The sequence below is a fragment of the Pelophylax lessonae genome, assembly GCF_965119305.1.
Source record: "Pelophylax lessonae genome assembly, chromosome: 3".
Lineage (NCBI taxonomy): Eukaryota > Metazoa > Chordata > Amphibia > Anura > Ranidae > Pelophylax > Pelophylax lessonae.
In genome coordinates, this window is record NC_138770.1 from 304,519,311 (window position 1) to 304,543,439 (window position 24,129).

A 24,129-nucleotide genomic window follows, 5' to 3' on the forward strand; every position below is an offset into this window, starting at 1 on the left:
GTCACCTTCTTCTTCATTACTGTCCCGCATATAGACCCATACTACACCCTCATCTGTGTCACCTTATTCTTCATTACTGTCCCGCATATAGACCCATACTACACCTGCATCTGTGTCACCTTCTTCTTCATTACTGTCCCGCATATAGACCCATACTAAACCCGCACCTGTGTCACTTTCTTCTTCATTACTGTCCCGCATATAGACCCATACTACACCCGCACCTGTGTCACCTTCTTCTTCATTACTGTTCCCCACTTGTGTCCCCTTCTTCCTCTTCAGTACTGTCCCCCACCTGTGTCACCTTCTTCTATATTACATTCCCCCACTTGTGTCATCTTCTTCAGGTCCATAAAGACATAGATCAGCGAGTTTGGGTAGGAGAAACTTGACTGGTCTGCACAGAGTCCTGACTTCAACCCCATAGAACACCTTTAGGATGAATTAGAGTGCAGACTGCAAGCCAGGCTTTCTCTCCAACATCAGTGCCTGACCTCACAAATGTGCTTCCGAAAGAATGGTCAAACATTCCCATAGACACATTCCTAAACCTTGTGGACAGCCTTTTCAGAAGCTGTTATAGCTTCAAAGGGTGGACCAACTCAATATTAAATCGTATGGACTAAAACTGGGATGCCATTAAAGTTCATGTGCGTGTAAAGGCAGGTGTCACAATACTTTTGGTAATTTAGTGTATGTCCAACCCTCCCTCCTATTTATGCTATTATTTTTTCCTCAAGCTTTAACCTTCCTAGCGGTATTCCCGAGTGTGACTCGGGGTAAGATTTTAGTGCCAAAAGCGGTAACCCCGAGTCACACTCGGGGTAGCGCTAGGAAGATCGCTGGATGCTGGAGGAGGTTTTACTTACCTTTTCTCCGGGATCCAGCGATGTCTGCGAGCGGTGTGCGGCGGCGGAGCTCTCTCCCGATCGTCTGCGAGCCCCGGCTTCCGTCTCCGGCGACGTGACGTCCGCCGGGGGGTGGAACCGGCGGCAAATTCGAATGTAAAATGCACCAAACACACTGATATCGTTCAAAATAAAATAAAATCACATTACATTACCCCCCAGTGCCCTTTCCTGCAGTTTTACTGTACTTTTTATGTAAATATATGTATATATATATATATATACATATATATACAGTATATATATATATATACATATATATACAGTATATATATATATATATATACGTATATATATACACATATACATATATATATATATATATATATATACACACACACACATATTATATATATATATACATATATATGTATATATATATATATATATATATATATATATATATATACACACGTATATATATATATATATATATATACACACGTAATTCTTGTGAATGAGCAGCCCAAACCAACTGTATACATTATATATATATATATATATATATATATATATATACGTATATATATATATATAATATATGTATACATAATATATGTATACATATATATATATATATATATATATATATATATAATATGTATAATAAATGTATACAGTTGGTTTGGGCTGCTCATTCACAAGAATTACATGCTTTCAGCACCTAAAATAATGGTACCGCTTTCAGCACCTAAAATCCAAAAGAATCATACCGCCAGGGAGGTTAATGGATCATCCTCGTGATTTGTTTGACCACTAGCTGACCAGACACATTTCTAATATTTTCCAATAATTCATAACCAAAACAGCAAAAAGTACAAAAATGTATGTGTAAGCAATGGTTATTTTTCCATTTCCATGTTGTAAGTGGATAGATTTTTAGTCACAAGTCTGCTTATTAGATTGCACACAATTTATTACCATGTTATTTAGGTAGACTTAATATAATGAATTACATAAATCTGTAAAGCACATCAGTGTTAATACATCATAATGTTTCATATATTAACACAAACATTGGCAAGATTAATTTCATTAGCTGTTCTGCACATCTAAAAAAGATTAGAAAGCTATAGATCCTCTGAAGTTTTTTTGGTAAAATGAAAATTTTACTGAACATACATTATATGCTGTATACTATGGGGGCTATAAACTACAAGAAGAAAAGGATGCTCACTTAGTCCCCGTTCACACTGGGGCGACGCTACTTTGCCGGGCGACCTCATAGGTCGCGGCGCGCTGCTCGCCCCGCGACCTCGGAGCGGCCGGCACGTACTTCATAACATTGAAGTCAATGCAGGTCGCTCCGGGTCGCCCCAAAGAAGCTCCGGACCCTTTTTCTAAGTCGGAGCGACTTGTGTCGCTCGTATTAGAAAGGGTCCGCAGCTTCTCTATGGAAGGCGACCTACGGCGACCTGTCAGGCGACCAGGTCGCCTGACAGGTCGCCCCAGTGTGAACGGGGGCTTAGCAAAGTAAATGTTTGTTTAGCTTCATGTTTAACTGGAATATCCAATTATGTGCAAAAGATGTAGAAAACAAAATTTTTGTCTGCACATGATAGGATAAATGAAATGAGCACAGCTTCACCCTATTTACTGACCCTTTTTACTAAACAAACATTCACTTTGCAAAGTGAACTCTCTACAAATAAAATATGTGTACATACACTATACTATATACCATGAAATATGTGTTGTGTTGTGTTGTACACTATTTTGTATTTATTCTCTATATATATATGTTATAGAGTTTAATAACAAGTATAAATATAGGAAAAATCTTCTGTCTATAGTACACACAATCAAATTTACAAAGTAATGAAATCATATAAAATGATAGAGTTTTGAACAAACTACAGTATATGATACACAAAAATGTATGTATTGTGTGTAATATCTATTAAAATTATAATCATACTATTTGCTGTATCAAAAGGAATTATCTCAACTCAGTTATACAGTATTCTGTTTAATAATATAAATATTTTGTATATTTACAGTATTTACAGTATATACAATATATATATCTTGTGGGACACTGGCTGGCAGAATTGTGAATGTAGTGTATGTGTCACCTAGCCTCCCCTATACATGGCAACTGGCTGCAGGGTTTATGGTTGGCAAACTTTTTTTTTCAGAATTTTAAGTTCTGGCCTGAATTCTGGAGCTCAGAGGCTTTGTAGAATTTTGAGTGGAATATTTATTTCATTCTTAGGTTCACATCCTACCTGGTTGCCAGGCCTCATTATTAGTCTCAGCTGTCTTCAGACCTTTATACTGTACAGGGCCAGGATAAGGGGTAGGCAGGAGGGGAGGCTGCCCTTGGCACTGTGGCATCATGTTAGATGAGAGGGGCACGACAAGGAGATTGGGGGGGGGGTGTTTTGTTGGGAAGGGGAGTTTGGGGGTCAGCAGGGGGTAAGAATTGTTTTAGGAGGGCACATTTGGAGAGGTGTGCTAGGAGTGGTGATTTGTGTTGGGAAGGGGGTGGGGAAAAGGATTTGTGCTAGGAGGGGGGATTTGGGGGGTTGGTGCTATAAAAGTATAATGGTAGAGGGGAAATATTTTTTTTTGGGGGGGGGATTGAATTGGAGGGTATTTGTCCTAGGAGGAGAAATTTGTGGGGGGGGGGGATTTGTGCTAGGATAGGTTATTGGGGGAGGGGAATTTGTCCTGGAAGCAGGGGATTTGGAGTGTGGAGAGGATTTGTGTTTGGGGGGTAATTTTTTTTGGGGGGGGGGGGATTTGTACTGGGGACAAATGGGAAGAAAGAGAATTTAACCTGGGGAGGATGGAGGACAAAGATCTGTGCTGGGAGGAGGGGGAATTTATGCTTGGGGGTGAGCATGCAGATTAATGGTTGGCTTTTTGGGGGAGGAGGAGATTTTTGCTGGGGGGGGGGGCACAATTTGGCATGTTCGCCCTGGGCTCTAGATGACTTTGTCCCGGCATTGATACTGTATATGTGAGCTGATGCATAGTGTTGAGCGAACACGGACTGTATTATTCGTGTTCGTACCGAATAATTGGATTTTTGTTACCCGTGTTCGGTCATTTTATTTCCTGTTTTGTATGTAATGGCGCGCTTTTAATGGCGGGCTTTCAACAGCCAATCAACAAGCGTTTAACTGGTGTGCACCATCACAGCCATGCCTACTAATGTATTAGTAACTGTGATTGGCCATCTGAAGCATGTGACCATGTCTTTATAAGTTCGAGAGCCCCAGCGCGCCGCGTCATTCTGCTGTTGTTTAGGGACAGAGCACACATCATACGTGCTGGCTGCTGATTAGGGACAGACAGTGATCCTGTGAAAAATTGTGTCCGAAAAGAATGCAGGGACAGGTTGGAGTGCAGGCAGGGAAAGTTATTAGAGCATTTTAGGGCCAGGCTGGAGATTAGGCAGGGTCAGTCTACATCGATTTTGCTGTGTGGGGGGTGGTGCAGTGAACGATCTTATTGAGCATATTAGGGCCAGGCTGGAGATTAGGCAGGGACAGTCTACATCGATTTTGCTGTGTGGGGGTGGTGCAGTGAACAATCTTTTGGCCCTCACTTGAGCCCACTGAGGAGGAGGAGGAGGAGGAGGAGGAGGAGGGAGAAAAAAATATATTTTTATCAGTCTGTTGTGTGCAGCGTTCAGCTATATTTCACTACAGATTGCTGTTCTAATCTGCTATTAAAAAATTAATTTAAAGGGGAATTTTTTTTAAGAGCACTTGCCATGCTCTTAACTACCTTTTGCTGCCATTTGCAGCACTCTAGCCCTTTCCATTGGTTTTTTAGAGCCATTTTAGTGCCTGAAAGTTCGGGTCCCCATTGACTTCAATGGGGTTCGGTGTCCGGGTAAAGTTCGGAAAAAGTCCAGGACACGGACCCGGACTTTTTTTTCAAGTTCGGCCGAACCCGCCGAACACGGACATCCAGGTGTCCGCTCAACTCTACTGATGAACACTCATGACTCTTTCTCCCCCTCTGTTGTTGGAGCGTGCTACTGGGTGAAGAAACTGATGACTGACAGAACACTAAAAATGTACAAGCACTGCCTGTTTTTTTGGGGAGAACCTTTTGGAACCCTGTCAGTCAGGAACTGACTTGAGTTTGGTTGGTTGCATCGAACAGGTATTTTGTTTGTTTTATGCCATTGACTTGTTTTGCAAAGCCAATCTGCATTTAAACTGTGTTTCTTTGCTTCCTTGCAGGGAATAAAAAGTGTAGAACAAACCTGCTTGGAATGTTCCTGTGTTCCTGTTGCCCCAGACACCCAGGACTGCTGCCAACACCAGCTAAGCCGGGCCTTCTTACGAAAAAAAAAAGTGCTTTGTTTCAGGTGTCAAGTTGTTCTATTTTCTGCTGAAAATGCAATTAATGATTATGGAGAATGTTGAAACTGTGTTTTAATATAGGTGCAGCCCTCAGCTATGCTGCTACCAGCCCATGTGTTCTTCACCACTGCGATGACTTTGGGGTTTGTCAAAAACTGCTCCTGCCAAAGCACTGGTGCTATGCTAAAGGGCACAGGACTGTACCCCCTACCTGCTTCCTGGTGAATTGGGCTTAGAGGCCTTTGGATCCTCACAAGTTCACTGTGAATGCAGGTGAAAGTAGAAAAAACACTGACATTGCTGCTCATATTTATATTATTCCAAATATATTAGTGAATTAACGAGGAACTCCTTCACCGGGGTTTCCTAGGCACATAAAACCATGGCAAATGCAGGAACTTCCTCCGTGCTCACACAGTTTGAGTAGTGGGAAAGTGTGTGTGGGGGATGGGGTGAGGGGAGTGTCCAGCTCCTCCATCCGCTGTCCTGCCAATGCTTGATAGACACCATAGGACACCTTTGAACATCACTGAAACTTTGATGAAAATGTTAGTTAAAAATAAATGTATTTAAAATAATTTTTAATCTGTGTAATTATTTTCTTCTTTACTATTGCCTGCCAGCATTTATAGTGAACTGGTTAAGAGCCTGAGAGACCTCTAAAACCAGTTCACTATTAAGGGGGCAACCACCTACTTGCAACCATGAGTGGGAAGGTAGGTGACACATAGGACTCCCCCCCTCCTTCTGCTGCATGTATTGTTCTTTTTTTTGGGGGGGGGGGCCATTTATAGGCAGCCACAATTAAAGCATTCCTCCAGTTCTGAAGGGTATGTTGGCTGATATCAGCAGCCCCTTTGCTATGTGGATATCAGCCCATAAGCCTGGCATGCTGGGCTGGTAAGTGCTGGAAGGTCTTAAATGCAGGGCCATCTTACCGAATGGGCACGCTGGGCAGTTGCCCGGGGGCCCCACTTGCCCAGGGGGCCCCACCTTCCCAGCGACCCAGCCCCAGCCAAGCATTAGTCCCGATTCCCTTGAGCATCCCGCTGCCGAACTTAGCAGGTGGCAAGCGCCTGTCAGCCCTGCACTGCTGTCAGGCCTTTAGGGCCGTGGAGGGGGAGCTCACAACTGCAGGAATGCCTGTCCACCTCCACGGGAACAGGCACACACAGAACAGTCGAGTCTGACTCCCGTCCGTGTGTGTGGTCACCAGACCCAGCTGCCGAACTTGACTTGGAAGTTGTGTCATTAGCCTGGCACTGCTGTACCAATAAATATCGCCTTATCGATAATTTACATTTTTATTCTGGTGGGTGATTGTGTAGGCGGGGCCCCAGTGCACTGCATTGCCCGGGGGCCTTTAATGATCTTAAGATGGCACTGCTTAAATGTACAGTATATTGTAATATATGTGTTGCAATATATGTTACAACCTTGGCTAACCTTGTCAGTGATCCACCTGACTCTGTAGCTCTCCCCCAGTAGTATCTGCCCCATATTTGGAGTTTCTGTCCAGTTTGCTTATGCTATAAGCAAATAAAAGTTGGTCTTTTGCACAGTAGAGTAAGGATCAGTCAGAGAGGGATCCTCTGGTGCAGTTGGTATTAAAGATGTGTACGTACAAACCCCCTGGATACAAAGAAAAACATCCACAATTATATATGCAGTGCTGAAGCTCATAAATATCAATTCCCACCACCATCTGTAAAATTGCATACAAATAATGCATTACAATATATATATGTGGTAAATAATTAGCATTAATCTTAAAAATAATACCATATATATTACAAAAAGTCCAAAAAAAAAACCCTTCTTGTAATCCAAATGCAAAACATCACTTCACTTATTGGACCACTTTACCCCGAAAATATCCAATCACATGGGTGGGGCCCCTTGACCTAAAATCAAAAGCACACCCACGCTCATCTTTTTTTAAGAACGGCAAGTAGTGCTAATACAGCTTCCATATCAGCAATTCTCTCATCCTTCAGTTAGGACCTGCTCCACCTTCCTCAGCGCTCTTGCAGCCAGGGGTGAGCACAAGAACATATTAATACATATTATTTTACCATTTCAATATATATTATATTAATATTTCAAAGACTTTAGTAACAACATCACTAAGCATGAACTGGAGGCAGGGGCGTAACTACAGGGGTTGCAGGGGTTGCGATTGCTACCGGGCCCCATGCTCCAGGGGGCCCAGTAGCAAACCAGTTGGTGAACTTCCAGGATTGCAAAAGTCACACTTGCGACCGGGCCCTGGCATTGCACCACTGTGGGGAGGCCCCAAGATTGCAGGAAGGGAGCCCACTGCAGAACTTGTGAAAGGATCCTGCTGCGGGACCGTAATAAAAGGCCATGCAACGAGAGTAAAGAGCCCCAGGATTAGTGGGAAGAGCCCTGGGCTTGAAGGGAAGGGCCCCGGCCAGGGATCTGGGGGGGCCCTTCATGGTTTCTTGCATCGGGGCCCTGAAGGTTCTAGTTACGCCTCTGACTGGAGGGCTTGCACAATTGTTGCAGACTCTTCTTCTTGAGTGTTGAATCAGTTTTATATGTAGCAAGATGAGCATGACTGTCTGTTGCAGCAAGAGAAGTGAGTCTTAGCAGAGCTGAAAACAATAGTAAGATGCAATTGCTACTGAAGTCCCAGAGACGATAGAAAAGCAGGTTACTACACTCGTTATTTATAAAAACTAAAATATTTGCTTTGGCCAGACTAACCCATTAATATAGGCTACAAATAAAGCATCATTAAATGGAGTAAGATAAATTAAAGTAAGGTCAATTACGAGACTATGTTAATGTATTATTTGCCTAAATCAGAAATGATTTATTACTATACTGTTTTTCTGAAAAGCTGTTCTGCTTCGCTGAATTTTATCATTTGGGTGCAACATTCTATAGTGATTTTTTTTTTTTTTTTTTTTTTGTAGTTTTGTTACTATTGTGCAACAATGTTTCTTTACAGTATTATACAACAGGGTCCTGATTGGTCACTTTGCTCATCTGGTAGTATATCAACAATACAATCTGAGCTCTTCCCCACTCCAGTTTCTCCCCTATCCCAATAGGCTGATCTCTGAGGTTGCGATAAAACTTGATAATAAGTGTTAGGGTGAGGAAATCTTTTCTTCTTCTTCTTCTGTTTACTTCCTTGATTGGTTCTCTTCGGTAACATGTGCGATTTGTCAGAATATTGGATGTCTGTGTCGCATTTACAAATGCCCAATGCGCAGCCCTCACAGTTGTTGTAATCATGAGGACCATCGTGCCTGCCATCTGTCACAAAGCTCTGTGGAAAATAATCTATAGGCAAGTTGTAAAATTTCTGGCCTATTTTATTAACCAAATTGCCTATAGCTATCTCAATGTTCTCTTCTAGGAAAGTAGGCTCCTCATACCTGGCAGCTGTGCACATTTTGCATTTTTGCTTGAAAACATGCATCCTTGCCTGCCCAGTTCTTCTTTTCAGTTTCATTTGGAATAAAATGTGAACCTTTGAAGAATTCCAGGAGCGACCACAGATTGAGCAATAAAACCTGAAATAAATAAGACTTCTAAATAAATATATAAATAATATTATATATATATATATATATATATATATATATATATATATATATATATATATATATAAAATAATAAATAAGACTGTTGATTTTGAAATAGACACACAGAGAAAGTTATAATTACAAGTCAGGATACATAGCGTGGTATAGTCTAAAGGTATTTCTATATTTATTAACACCGCATTTTGTTTGCTCCTTCTGTATCTTTGCAGGAGCAGTTCATAATAAACATATATGTGAGAGCAGGCTGAATCACTTGGCTTCCAAAATCTGTTGGGGACACCTGACCCTGAGTTCTTAGGGTACAACTAGAAATTCCATTTTTTGCAACAGTTACACATAGAGATGTAAAAAAAGAGTGAGTTTTTTGCCTTATCTACCCGAATTTGAAAAAGTAAAGTTTAATAGAATTATCTAATTTAAAATAAACTGTAAAAAGCAGCACAGTGAGCATTATTTAAATAAATAAATAAATAAATATTTAAAAAAACTGTAAAAAGTGGCACAGTGAGCATTATTTATTATAGGAAAAAAAAATCAAAATTTGCTGGGACAAGATTACAGATAATCTATAGTTAAGAATTTTCACATAGACACAATCAGCTTCTCATACAGTCGTTCCAGGCCTGTTTTTATCACAGGCAAATGGATGAAGTATCTTACAACACATTTATTTAAGCACCTCTCAGAATCTCTACAAGGGTTGCTTATGTGGAATTGCTGGGTAGGTTTCCTTTTATTTTGAACTATTCTAACTTTTTCTTACTCGATCCAAAAATTAAAAAAAAAAATGTTTTGGTGAAACGTGCTGCAAAGCTAGGTCTGACGCTGGGAAAAAACAGCTGTAAAAACGTGCTTTCAGTAGCTTTTTCCATTTGCGTTATTGCACGTTTTGCCACGTTGCTTTTAGCAGCTTTTTTTCTGCCTCCATTCAAAATCAATGGTTCCCTATGGGAGCCTATTGATTTGAATGGAAGGCGCACCGCAAGTCGGATCAGGATTTGCGGCGGGACTTGCGCTGTGAGAATCTTGAAGGGGAACTCCACGCAAAAATGGGAAAAAACTGCGTGGGGGTCCCGAAGGGCCTGGTTTGGAATTTGAGGGTAGCCCCATGCCAAAAAAATGGTTTGGGGTCCCCCCAAAATCCATACCAGACCCTTATCCGAGCATGCAGCCCGGCAGGCCAGGAAAGGGGAGGGGACGAGGGAGTGGCCCCACCCCCCTGGACCACACCAGGCCACATGCCCTCAACATGGGGGGTGTTGGTGCTTTGGGGCAGGGGGGCTCTGCACCCCCCACCCCAAAGCACCTTGCCCCCATGTTGATGAGGACAAGGGCCTCATCCCCACAACCCTGGCCGGTGGTTGTGGGGGTCTGCGGGCAGGGGGCTTATCGGTATCTGGAAGCCCCCTTGAACAAGGGGGCCCCCCAGATCCCGGACCCCTCCCTATGTGAATGGGTATGGGGTACATTGTACCCCATACCCATTCACCCCATAAAAGGCAGTGTATGTGAATAACGACAGGAGACGTTTTGGAAAGTTTATTAAAAATCTTCATCCGGTCTTCTCCACTCCGGTCTTCTCCACTCTGCTCTTCTCCCCCTCCGCTCTTCTGCTCTTTTGCTGTCCACTCTTCTGCTCTTTTGCCCTTGGCTCTTCTTGTTTCTCCGGTCCTCCTCAGACGATGTCTCCGGTGATTATGCCGGTCTCCGGTCTCTGCAGCTTATTATATAGCCATTAGGGGCATGGCCGCCCGGCGACGTCGTCTGTGACATAAGGGGGCGGGGCATCCTGGTTCATAAGGGAACCATTGATTTTGAATGGAAGAAAAAAACATATAACGTGGCTTAACGCACGTTAAGCAACGTTATAGCAACGTTATTCAGCCTTTAGCAGCGTCAGACGTTTTTACAGCTGTAACGCTGGTCCTCAGAACACGCAGGCCGTGGGTTCTTCTTGCAGCTTAAAAACGCCTAGCCCACTTACAGCTTAAAAACGTCTGTGTGTGCATGAGGCCATTGAATAACATGGAGGGGCGTTTTTAAGCTGCAAAAAAAAAAAACGCCTGACGCTGCTTACAGCGGCTGTAGAAACGCCCCGTGTGCATGGGGCCTTAGTGTTCCATGACACTGCAACTTTATACATCATAAGGAGTATAGTCTGTAGTTGATCCCTAAAGTAGTGATGTCCAGTTCATGAACGATTTGTAAAATTGAGAGAATCAGCGCTCTAATCCTTAAAAGTGATAGACCACCCAATGAAACAAAGACTTGAATAATTGTAGTTCAAAAATATCCGAAAATATAAATTAATGATGTGGGATTCTAAAATCAATAAATATCTACAATGTGATATAAAAATATAAAACAGGTGTAAATATAAAAATACTTCTCAATCACAATGAATCTCCAGCGTGTGTAAAAAACATTCAAATAATAAATCAAATAACCTTTGAAGAAGTCACGTGGTTTGTGACGCAACGCGTCAGAGAGAAGCCGTATGGACGTCACTTTCGGTCTACGGCCGAGACCGGAAGGATCAGAGTTTACCGCATCGGCGGCTCTGTTTGTTAGCTCTGTGCATCGTACCAGATTTTACTGTAAGTGACCTGCACTTTTTATTAAACTATACCCTAATTTACTGCACCATGAGAGTTTCCTTCTTGTATCTTAACCGGAATGGATGAATGATATACGGAGATGAAAAGAGGATATCGCCCTATAAGGAAAGGAGTATACAGTTGTTTATTGCTGAGACCTACACATATATACCTGGGAGAGTATCGATATACACAAGTATCTAACCCATTGGAGAAGATCAAGAGGTGAAAGATTATACCTAAAACGCTCATTTGAGTGTTAATGGAGGTGAGCGGCCATTACACTTAATGCTGGATTGTTAGCTCACCTACCACTGCACCTGGCTGTCACTGTAATCCTTACTTCATCTTTCAATTCACTTGATCTCTTTAATGGATATTTGAGCACTATAGTCACTTTAACTTATGTTTTATGGATTTTTTCTAGCGCTTAATTCATTCACATATATTTTTATTGTGAATTCCACAGACTTATCACTTATTTTTGTATGGACTTTTCTAGCACTTTTTTTATTCACGTATATATTTCTTGGATTCATATAATCAACTTTCATATCATCAGTTTCACTATATTTTCTATTTCGGATTTTGGTAATTATTTTAAGAAGTTGAATCACTGTCACACTTTTTAGCTACTGGTGTTTGATATTATATCACCTATTTTGCACCTAATACTGTATTTACTTATTGATACATTTATGAATACTTTATTGATTTGAGATTATTTGATGTATTGTTTGAATGTTTTTTACACACGCTGGAGATTCATTGTGATTGAGAAGTATTTTTATAGTTACACCTGTTTTATATTTTTATATCACATTGTAGATATTTATTGATTTTAGAATCCCACATCATTAATTTATATTTTTGGATATTTTTGAACTACAATTATTCAAGTCTTTTTTTCATTGGGTGGTCCATCACTTTTAAGGATTAGAGCACTGATTCTCTCAATTTTACAAATTACTGTGGTACGTGGTAAAACTACTGAATTAGCTGCTTGATCCTTGGTGTTCCACTACATCTTTATCCATTTGCTTCATTTTTTCGTCTTATACCTACTTGTAGCGCATAGGTTCACTCCTTATATACAGTTCATGAATGAATCGTTCTTTTGAATCGATTCTTTTCAGTGAACTGGATGACTCGGTTCTTCTTACTGAACGACTCAGTATGAAACAGTTCACTATTCACTGAAGAAGCCCTGGCCCCGTGTCACTGTCAGCAGCGGGCTCCATTTTACAAAGGGGTCCCGTCACTGTCAGGAGCCGGCTTTATCTTCCAAAGGGCCCCCAGCCACCCCCTGTCAGTGTCACGCTGCCTCCGCTCTGCTATGTGCCGGCGGGCGGATACAATGCGCTGCGCAGCGCTGTGCTGCCTGTGGCCTTAAAGCCTCGTCTACACTGGATTTTTTCTCGATGAAAAATTCATAGTTGCATTGATTTTGTTATATTTTATTTATTCTATTTATTGTTATTTAATTAAAGCATATTTTCATGTAGTTGTATGTTTTATTTGGCTAAATTGATTAAATGCGCCTATATTTTTGGTAGAATATAAAAAAAATTTGGGGCCCCACTTTTAGGTTTGCCCAGGGCCACACTTTGTCTAAAACCGGCCCTGTGTCTGACTCAGCGGGGGGGGATTCTGTATTTCCTCAGTTCAGGTCTTATTATCTTGCAATGGTAGCAAGGAATGCTATTAACTAATACAAAATTTGACGGAAAACAATGCACAAATACAACATCATAGTGCATATCAGAGTAAACAGAGCTGTAAGTCTGAGTTCACACTGGCATTAAGGCTGCATTCCCACCTGAGCGTATCGTTTTCAGGTGTTTTATGGGCATTTTTGTATGCGTTTTTTCAAGTGCATTTTGGGCATTTCTCTGGCGTTTCTTGGGCGTTTTATGAGCGTTTTAGGGCATTTTATGAGCGGTGTTTGGGGCGTTTTTTAAATACAATGGGTGTCTATGATAGAGGCCTATGGGGGTCTATGATAGAGGCCTGAGGAAGGAGCGCATGCTCCGCAAACGCGTCGCCGCCTGCGTCATCACGTCACGATTGGAGAGTGACGTCGGAGGGTGCCCCTGTGTCCCAGCTACCAGGAAGCGCCGACATCCATCGGCTGTTACCGAGGAGCATCTGAGACCGCCGGAGCCACTCTGAGCATCTGTTACAACATACGGACGTACCATTTAGTTTACCACATGATGCCTTCCATACATACTAGTTTGTGAGTATATTGGTGTTTATTGCCATGTTGTATTAAAACTTTTCTACTGCACTTAGAGTGGCGCCTGTTTTCTCTCTACAAAATCTGAACGTGCATGTATTATAACAGTTAGGCATACACCAGATAGGTAAATAATCCCCAATTAAAACTGTCTTGCTGCTGGCCAATTTACTCTGCAGTATTTTGACTTCAAGGAAATTTCCAAACTAAAGAGGAAGTAAACTTTAAGTAAAAGTTGTACCTATAGGTAAGCCTATATTAGGGCTTGCTTATAGGTAGTGTAAATATCTCATACACATGCACTGTTTAGGAGATATTTATTGTCCTAGCAGCCAGTTATGTCACTGGTGCATGTGTGCCGTAACGGCTCGCACGTGCATGTGCGGGAGTGACATTGATGGGGCCCTGGCCAGTCACAGAGCTGGAGCCGCAAACCCATAAGGAAGATTGGGTATAGATGGACGCAGTTTCCAGCGATGACATCGCATCGCTGGAAGGCTTAGTTTTCAAGTATGCAATGCATACTAGCACATTATGTCTTTGCCTTGCAGGTAAGGAAAAAAAATGCAATCTTTAACAAGATTTTCTGATTCCCTTGGCGAACTGATCTAGACAGAGTTGAGTTGCCCTGCAGTAACAGTGCTTGTATATCACGTTGCAGCGCTGGGAATTCAGTACCATATAATTTTAACATATGTCTCCAGCAATACAGGTATACATAAACATACTCTACTTCAGAGTTGCAGGGCCCCATGGGTGACACTTAAAGTAAAAAAAAAAAAAAAAAAAGTTAAAGGAATTGTAAAAAAAAGAAAGAAATGTAAACTAGATTTAGAGAGATTCCAATGAAATGACTATACCTGCCATAACAGCATTGAGCATACTCCTGCCAACCCATACGTTGCTGGTAATGTTCATCCACAGAGAAATTCCATATATCGTAGACCCCACTGTTTTCTAAATCGGTCTCAAATATTTCTTTCCATGTGTCCCTGTCCATTATTTCTCGTCTCACGGAGTGAGCTGATACAAAGTATTTTGCTGTTTCCAGAGAAGTGATGTGTCATTTGTTCAGGAAACGAAACTAGAATTCACTTTCCTCTATAATGAATGCTGGGCAGTGTCTACATTACAAGCTGAAGCATTCCACACAAATATCTCATTTGACAAAGAGGGGACACCTTTTAGCACAAAGTATGCAGGCAAAATAAACACTCCTGCCATGCCACCTGTTACAAGGACCCCAAAAAATGAATATCGATTAATGATTTTACCACTATGTTTCCTTTACAGAATAGCGAATCTAATCATTTAAAGGTTGATTAAAAGGCTTAGGCCCCTTTCACACAGGGCTTTCCAACCGGCCGACTCAGCAGGGATCGATCCGCCGATCCCCACTGGACAGGTGGATGACAGGTCCGTCTCCGCTTACTTTGCAGAGACAGACCTGTCAGATTCCCGCTCTCCTCTATGGGGGATCGGATGAGAGCGGACCACCTGTCCGTTTTCATACGATCCTATCTGATCCGATCCTCCAGACGGATGGAAAAAAGAGTTTTCCATCCGTCCAGATTTCACGGACAGGATCGGATCTGATAGAAGCGCGTGTCAGCGGAGATGTCACCTCTGACATCCGCTGCTCCATAGAGGTTCATGGAGCATCCGATCAGGTCCACCTGAAAAAATGACAGGCAGACTGGATCGGAAAGCCTGTGTGAAAGGGGCCATAGTTTTCAAATACTGGTTTTGGTAGTTAATTAGTACAATATTATAGAAGTCCATACATCGGAACCAAAAGAGGGACAACCGAAGAGGAAAGAGGGACAGAAAGAATTTATCTATAAATCAGGGACAGTTGAGAGTCTCAAGTTGGCTCATGTGTTCAGATGATGTTTTCTTCTGTGGTTGTTGTGAATGGAAATAGCACTTCCCCACCTGCCATTTATCCACTTCTTGTCCGCTGTACGTTTACAAATGTCCTCAGACAAGAAGGGTGATATCTCGGTCATCAATGCAGCAGCAGCACTGTTTGAGATATTATTTTTTAGGGCCGGCGATTCTGAACAAAGTAATCCGAGTGGCTAAAGACTCCTGTGCGACTGGAGAGCCCGGCAAGGACTGGCAGCATCCAGCGCTAGGCACACAGTGAGAGGAATGAATATTGCTCCTCCTACTGTGATGTCAGAAACAGGAATCAACGAAGATTTTGGCACTTCCTGTTTCCTTTCTTTTTTTTACCCGGCCTTTAATGGCCAGGGAAGCAGCCAATCAGTCCGATCTGTGTCTGGTCGGCTGCTTTGGAGGCCAGAGGAGAGATTTCAGGTCTAATAAACCCCAGATCTTTCCATAAAGAGGACCTTTCGTGGCCTATGCTGTTACAACGGATGCTGTTAATCCCTTGTAATAGCAATAAAGTTGATGAAAAAACGTTAAAGTTAGAGCCGGTTCACACTACGTCGCTCCGACTTAGGGGGCGACCTGTGAAGTCGCGTGCAGCGCGACTTCGGCACGACTTGCACGGACTTCATAAAATGAATGTCTATGCAAGTCGCTCCAGGTCGCCCCGAAGTAGTACAGGACCCTTTTTCTAAGTCGGTGCGACTTGTGTCGCTCCTATTAGAACCGGTCCTGTACTACTCAATGGACCACGACGGTGCGCGACTTGCCAGCCTGACTAAGTCGCCTGACAAGTCGTATTAGTGTGAGCCGGCACTTACAGTGCTAAAAAAAAATGTAAATGTAAATAAAAAAATAATAATAAAAACAAATGTATAGGGCCCCGGTTTACCTGTGCTCATACGCACTATATATATATATATATATATATATATATTGTTTGGGGGTCTTAAGTTGTTTTCTAGCAAAAAAAATCATGTTTTTTTTTACAAAGTAATGCTAGTTGTCTGGCTGCCTTTGATTCAGTATTTTCTGATTTCAAGTCATTGACCTGGAAAAAAAGCATGCAGATTAGAAAGTCACAGAGAAGTATGAACTTCTGATCTGCATACTTGCTCTGGTTCAGTGGCACAGACTGTGTTGAAACCACTGGATCAGCATAGCAGTCGGGCAACTATCATTTTAATATTACAATAGCTATCTATATATTACCTCAATAAAGGATTTATTATTTCATGGTGGTAACAAGGGATGCTGGTAACTAATACAGAATTTAGCAGGAACAAATATAACATAGTGTAACAGATCAACAAGAACACTGTTTGACATCAAATAAACTATGAAACCAAAATAAGACAGGTAAAGTAACTCTTCCAGTCTATAAGCAAAGTGATGTTGAAGTGCAAGTACCCTCAGGTTTCTGCACATACCTTTCTTTAATCTCCTAGTAGGACCCCCATTACCTGGGGAGCTCTTACAGTATATGCAGTGCTGTATCCTGGCCTAGGCCAACAAGGCCCAGGCCTAGGGCGGCACTTTACAGGGGGGCAGCAAAAAAAATATTTCATTATTTGTATAATGACTATGGACTTCCTATTTATTATACAAACAAGTGAAATAATCCTATAATTACAATTAGTGGCTTATTTAGAAACAATGTGCCTCCAGACAGCAGCTATCTGGGGCAGCTATCTGGTGTCATTAGAAATAGAAGGATTGGGAAACAAGGATTTCGGGCACACTGAGTATATAAAATCACTTTTTATATTGAACAAATCGATTAAAAACATCAATGAAAAGCTTCATCTGGAGCACACTATTTGACTCATCTGTACATTGTGTAGTGAGATATATATCTATGGCGGCGGTTCCCCATCCGGGGAGGACTTTTGTGGCGTTCGTTACAAGCTCATCACGGGCATCCAATACCCGTAGTTTGGGTGTTAAACCAGACACCGTAGGCTCCTTATTTCTAAGTGACTGATATAGCACATAGGGTGATTACTCTCACTCCTATGTGAATACCCGTTTACCAATAGATGAGCTTTTTGAGCACTCAATAGTCCTCCTCGTTAACTATCAAAGAATTTGTAGCAAAGCGAAACATGTTGAGCAAAAACGCAAAGTAATGTACGGTGCAAACCAACTACAATTTCAGTTGACCCTGTTGACCGACACCTCGATTTTTCGGGTATACGTCGGCAGGAATCTCCTGATGTGAAGTATACTATGCTTGATCTACATTTAATTCTAAACCTTGCTGTACATCTAACTGTTATGTAAACCAAGGTGTAATATCTTATGAGCTAATGCATTCTATGATGTAGACCATTGTCATGGGTCTTGTTTTCAATGCAGAAAATCTATCTGCCTGCAATATTTTATGTTTTTAATCGATTTGTTCAATAAAAAGTGATTTTATATAATCAGTGTGCCCGAAATCCTTGTTTCCCAATCCTTCCATTTCTAATACAATTAGTGGCAGCAAACACAAGTCCAAATATCTTAAAAGAGTAATCTTACTTAACCCGTGACATGAGGCTGTACAAATGGGCACTGATAAGGCTGCAGTGGTGGCTACTGATGGGACGGCACCTGTGACCACTGATGAGGCCACACTGATATGCTGCACTGACGTGCAGTAAAGAGGCGGCACTGATAAGGCTGCACTGGGGGCTACTGATGGGACTGCACTGCTGGCAACTGATGGGACTGCACTGGTGGCCACTGATGGGACTGCACTGGTGGCCACTGATGAGGCCGCACTGATACCGCTGCACTGATGAGGCTGAACTTATGGGAACTGATGAAGCTATGCTGATGGGCACTGATAGACTGTGGTTATGGTCTGTGGTTTACAGATGACAGGGTGGGTCATAAACAGGAAGGGGTGTGGTCTTTACAGGAAAGGGTGGGTCATATTTAAATTAGGGGGTACACAAGTTTAGTCAGGCCTAGGGCAGCACAAAACCTAAATACACCACTGAGTATATGTAAATGTCAGCATTCTCGGTATGAGTCGAGGACTGGACTGTCCTGTTCTAATTTCACAACTCCTTATAAATATGCTATTCTGAACCTTCACTCTTCAACTGAGTCCACTTAACATGGACTGTCTCCAACCACTGGAAGTCAGAAACACCCAAATATCACAAGCTACGCTCAGTTTAGGAACATGAGTTTAAGTATATTAAAACCCAAGAACAAACATTTTACTTTTAGTTCCTCCAATGATGTTCCTGTATTTTCATCTGCTGATCCAATCAATAATACACTTTCTGTCATAGTATGACAACACTTGGTCACTGTACTGTTTGTATAAAAAGCAGTGTTGTCAGCCTCAGGCATGAAGTGTGTCAAAGACTACAGAACACTGCCCTTCTCTTCTCACCTACCTGACAAATGGCTCCTGCTGCTGCCAATAGTCAATCAGGAGTGCGAGTCTCTGAAGAGGCAAGGATATTGTGGACATCGCTGGATCAAGAGGGGGCTCAGGCAAGTATTTGGGGGGGGGGGCTGCTGCACACAGAAGTTTTTTTTACCTTCAGGCATAGCATGCATAACGGTAAAAAACCTTGTGCCCTTACAACAACTTTAACCAATATAGTAAAGGGCCAGCCTGTGCTATTTGTCTCTAGAACATTTGGGCCTAGCCTTGCTCATGAAAATGGCCTATCATCCCTTATTTAAAACTGCTGGCCAATTTTACATTGTTGTATCTTAAATCTTTTATTAAAAGCCCATCTTGTGCTCTTTGTTTTAGTAAATTTGAGCCTAGCCTTGCTCAATAAAATTGTGCTGCCACTGGCCAGTTTTACACTGCTGTGACAGCAGCAGTCTTACAATTCTTTTAGCAAAATAAGATAAAATAAAAGTGCACATACATCACTTAGGCCTATTATCCCTGATCATGCTGCTGACCAATTTTACACTGTTGTATTTTCTGCAGTATCTTATTTCTTGTACTAAACCCCTGTCTGTACTCTTTTTTTTCTAGTATATTTGCCATTTCTGCCTTATTGAACAAACAAGGACATTTCCGCTGACACCCGCTGCTATCCGAATCCGATCCGGTCCATGAAATCCGGACAGATGAAAACCCTATTTTCCATCTGTCTGGCGGATCAGATCGGATGGGATCGGATGAGAATAGACAGGCGGTCTATTCTCATCCGATTCCCCCATAGAGAAGAGTGGGGATCTGACAGCTCCGTCTCCGCACACAGAGCAGAGATAGAGCTGTCATCCGCCTGCTCAGGGGGGATCGGCGGATCGATCCTTGCTGAGCAGAACGCACTCCGTTCCGTGTGAAAGGACCCTAAGTCTTTTTCATTAATTTTAGATGAACCATATTAAAGCAGAAATAAATCCTAAAGAAGGTGCATTGCTGCAAGGTAGGTTTTTATTGCAGAAGGGATTCTGTACATCTTACACTTTAAGCAGGGACTCTATCTACTGTAGGTTTGAACTGAGATGTTCCACATCAAAATATTTTTTTATTATATTTTTCATCTAATAGGTCCAGAATAAAAACAAGTAATGTAAAATCGTGAGACTTCAAAGTTATAGTGATAAAAACATCCATGTTGCAATTACTAACAGGTGGATGTGTAGCATGTTGAAGCATGTCCATCAGCAAATCCTAGCTTTAACATTTGCTGAACATACTGTGTTTTAGAAAAATTGGGCAAAAATAATAGGGAGTCATTCCAGGCTTAGTGATATATTGCACTGCTTTCCAATTTATGCAATAAATATTTGTCAGAATCCAAACCTTTTTGTCCATTTGGCCTTGTTCACACAGGAGCAGTTATTTATACACCAATGCAAGGGCAACGTTTGCCGGCATGGGGATTCAGAGGTTTTCTGTGGATCCCTATGCCGGCAGTCTCATTCATTCATGGGACACAGTAGCTGTATGGACATTTCGGCTGCTTCCAATTTGACATCCATGTGGGTGCGGGTGCTTGGCCCTGAACACAGACAGTGTGAGTTTGGAGACAAGCACTGTCATGCACCCGCACTTACACAGATGGCAAATTGGGTGCTGCAGCAATGTCCATGCAGCCATTGTGTCCTGATTTACATGAACGGGACTGCATGCACAGGGATGAATGGAACACCTGTGCATCCCCATGCAGGCACATACGGCTCTCGCACATGGATACGCTTAAGTACACTTATGTGAATGATGTCTTTTTCTTCCTCAGTTGTCTTTCTTTTTGGTCTGATGTATATAGAACTTTATGGAAATGTAGTTATTAGCTACCAGTTTGTATCTTGAAAAGCAAGGTAAAAGGAACAGTAGCTGTAAAGAATGTGCTTGTGGGTTTACCCATCATTATTTGCATATAAATTCTTCATGCTCCATGTAGCTAGCAGGGGTGTCCTGTTCTGTGTCTGCATACTTGGTGTTAAACAGTGTCCTTCTTTCCCATTTAGAAAGCGGGGAGATATGTAAATATGAAGAAAATGCCTGAAAGGACAATTTGCAGAATGCAGCACTGATATCACATTGTATTGGCCCAGCAGGTGCAGAGAGGCTGATTCACTAAAAGTAGAAGAAAATAAGCTGTTGTTGAAAATAGCATCCAGTCAGGTTTCAATTTCCATTCACTGAAAATGTACACACGCTTTCTAATTAGTTGATATGTGCAACCCTTCCTCCTGTCTGTGCTAATTTTTTCCTCAAGTTTTAATGGATCCTCCTTGTGGTTTCTTTATCGATTGGCTGACCAGACACGTTTCTCATATTTTTCCAAGAAATCATAACCAAAACAGCAAAAAGTGTAGAACAAAAATGTGTAAGCAATGGTTATTTTTCCATTCCCATGCTGAAAGTGGATAGGTTTTTATTCACAAATCAACTCATGAGATCACGCACCATTTATTACCAGGTTGACAATTAGAATAACACTTTACATAAATCAATAAGGCTCCGTTCACATGTGAGCGTATGGATCGCGGGCAGAACCACCGCGGTTCCGCTCGCGATCCGGAGATTTATTGCAAATCGCGGGACGCCTAGCGTTGCCCATTGATTTGCAATAGCCCCCCAAACGCCGAGCGATGTTGCCGCGATTTCCGCCTGCCGAATCGCGGCAACATCGCGCAAACAAAATCGTGGGACGCAATACGCTCCAAAGAAGTACAAGATCCAAACGCTGACATGTGAATGCAGCCTAAAGCAGCTCAGTATTGATACATCATTAAAATGTCATATATTAACACAAACATTGACAAGATTACTTACATTAACTGTTCTTCATATCTAAAAAAGATTAACGATGGGTTCTGTGTTAGAGTTAAATGTGAGTTGGACTCGAACATCAGCTGTTCCTGTGTTAGCTGAACACACAAATAGGGCTCTTGGCGGGAAGTTTGCCCATGGATGAACGCCCCATAATGTACTGCGCTGTTGCAGTGCATTGATTGTTGATGATTGGCCAAAGCATGCACCCGACCTGTATGCTTTGGCCAATTACAGCACAATGTACTGTGAGAGCCATGATTGGCCAAAGGCAGAGTGCCTTTGACCAACCATGGCACAGGGGCTAAGTCCACGCCCCACACTATATAAAGCTGCTGCTTACATGGCAGCCGTGTGTAGTGTGTGACAATCAAGATTAGGCAGGTGGATAGTGTGTTAAGTCAGTTTAGTGCAGTCAGTGTAGTGTACAGGCATACCCCACTTTTAAAATGTATGGATATGTTGTAGTTCTGGGTCCCCTCTTGGTGCTCCCCATGTTTGGTGTCCCTGTCACTTATGGTTCGTGAGCAATGCCATGTCACGCTAACCAAGATTTCCCATAGACGCCAATGTTAGACTGGGAGCAGTGCCATGCCAAGCTGACCAATGTTTCCCACGTATGTCAACTATAGAGATGTGCAACTTTTACCTCCCACTTGGCAGGCACGTAAGAGACAAACACCAATCTAAAATGCCAAACGTAAGATTTATGGCCCTGGATAGACTCCATATCCCAGGGAGGGGGGGTGATTTGAATAAAACCCTCTTGCAAAGAGAGATGCGGTGGATCAGGCGTCTCAGAGCAACCACACCCCCAGGCCTCAACGAGGCCGAGAGCTTCAAACCCTTCCTTGAAGGATTCGTGTCAGGCAAAACTGATTAAAAATGACTCAAAAACGAACAAAATAAGCATTGACTTGAATCTAACTAAATAATTAAGTTTTAATTTGAAAAATATTTTAAAAAATATTTTTCTGCTTAATTACCTACCCAACTCATCATACATATTCTCTCCATCCCCCTCTGCTCCAAAATGAAGGCCTCCCCTTCATGACATACAGATCTATACACCCTCTATGACATTACATCCATAGACACACATATGCTAGGCATCCATACAATCCCCAGTCTCTAAACCCCCGAAGGATCGTTCCTCTTATTCTTCATCATATTTGGAACTCCAATAAACATTTTAACTGCTACTGTTAAATTAGAATGGAAAAGTGTGAAAACATATACTGTTTAATAAATTGATGTTAGTAATACTATGTAAACAGACTCTGATCAGCTTTGGACAAACCCCTCTGCCAATATCCAATCGTAGCACCCGGCACGGAAAGCCCCGCAATGGTAGGCGGGGCTTTGATTGGGTCGCCAGTCTTTCCACCTACGCCTGACGGCGCCCTGGTTGGCCCCTCCTTTCCGTGTCGGCGGCGCTCTTAGTTGTCAGGAGCGAACGGACTCCCCGCCGTTGCGCGCGCAACAGCCTCGGCACATGCGCAGTACGTGCAGGTGAAGTCCTTCCGCCCTGACAAATAGGACCACGCTGCGCAGCAATGCGCATGCGCGGCCTATATATAAGACGCCGGGGATCCCTGGAGCGTGTCATTCATCTCCCAAGCATTGGAGAAGAAACACCTCCTGGACGACGGTGGACAGGCCTCCTTCCTCCTTGGCTAGACAAAAACTCCCCCTGCTGGACCAAGGTAACAACAAGGTATAAAACTCATTAGTGCAAACCACCATGATTTTATCATGGGATATACCCCTGACCTATGTGTATGTTTTTTTGACATACAGATTACCCTGCATCAGTGCTGGGACAAGGTCATATGGTGCCCAGGGCGAAGATGGCAAACTGCGCCCCCCCAAACCCCCCACCCCCCCGCAGTTCAGCGTTCTTACAGAGTGCCGAAATATGCCCGGTATACAAGTGGTTAACTGTCCCAGGAACCTCTTATGGCAAATGGACCCACCGTCCAGGAAACAAATACACAGATGGTCCCCAAAATACAAAAGTCTCGCTAGTAGTAGTCTAAAAATCTTTAAAAAATGTATTTAAGGTATAAAATATTGCACTTATAGCTAGAAGAACGTGTCATTTCATTAGGATCAAAACAAGCCAGCTGGCTAATCGCAGCTACCTGTCCTTCTGCAGACATCCCAAGTCTCCCGCAAGTCGCGGGAGACTCCCGCTTTCCGCCCTGAGCTCACGGACACCCGCGAGCTCAGGGCAATATCCCGGCTCTGTCTGTGTGTGAGTCAGATGACTCATCGATGCAGGCAGAAGAGTGTGCCAGCAAGCCTGCACAGAGCCGAAGTAGGACCGGCTC

The 24,129-nt window shown here is 42.5% G+C and overlaps 1 protein-coding gene across 1 annotated transcript; it reads right to left on the minus strand.

The window, feature by feature from the left end:
- Positions 1–8,204: 8,204 nt before the first annotated feature.
- On the minus strand, positions 8,205–14,717 carry LOC309551718 (receptor-transporting protein 3-like; the record flags this gene model as incomplete). Its single annotated transcript, XM_082252403.1, has 2 exons — positions 14,511–14,717; positions 8,205–8,781 (listed from the first exon to the last, which is right to left on the minus strand). The coding sequence occupies exons 1-2, from the start codon at positions 14,648–14,650 to the stop codon at positions 8,205–8,207; spliced, it is 717 nt and encodes a 238-aa protein (XP_082108529.1). The 5' UTR covers positions 14,651–14,717.
- Between the last annotated feature and the right edge of the window lie 9,412 nt (positions 14,718–24,129).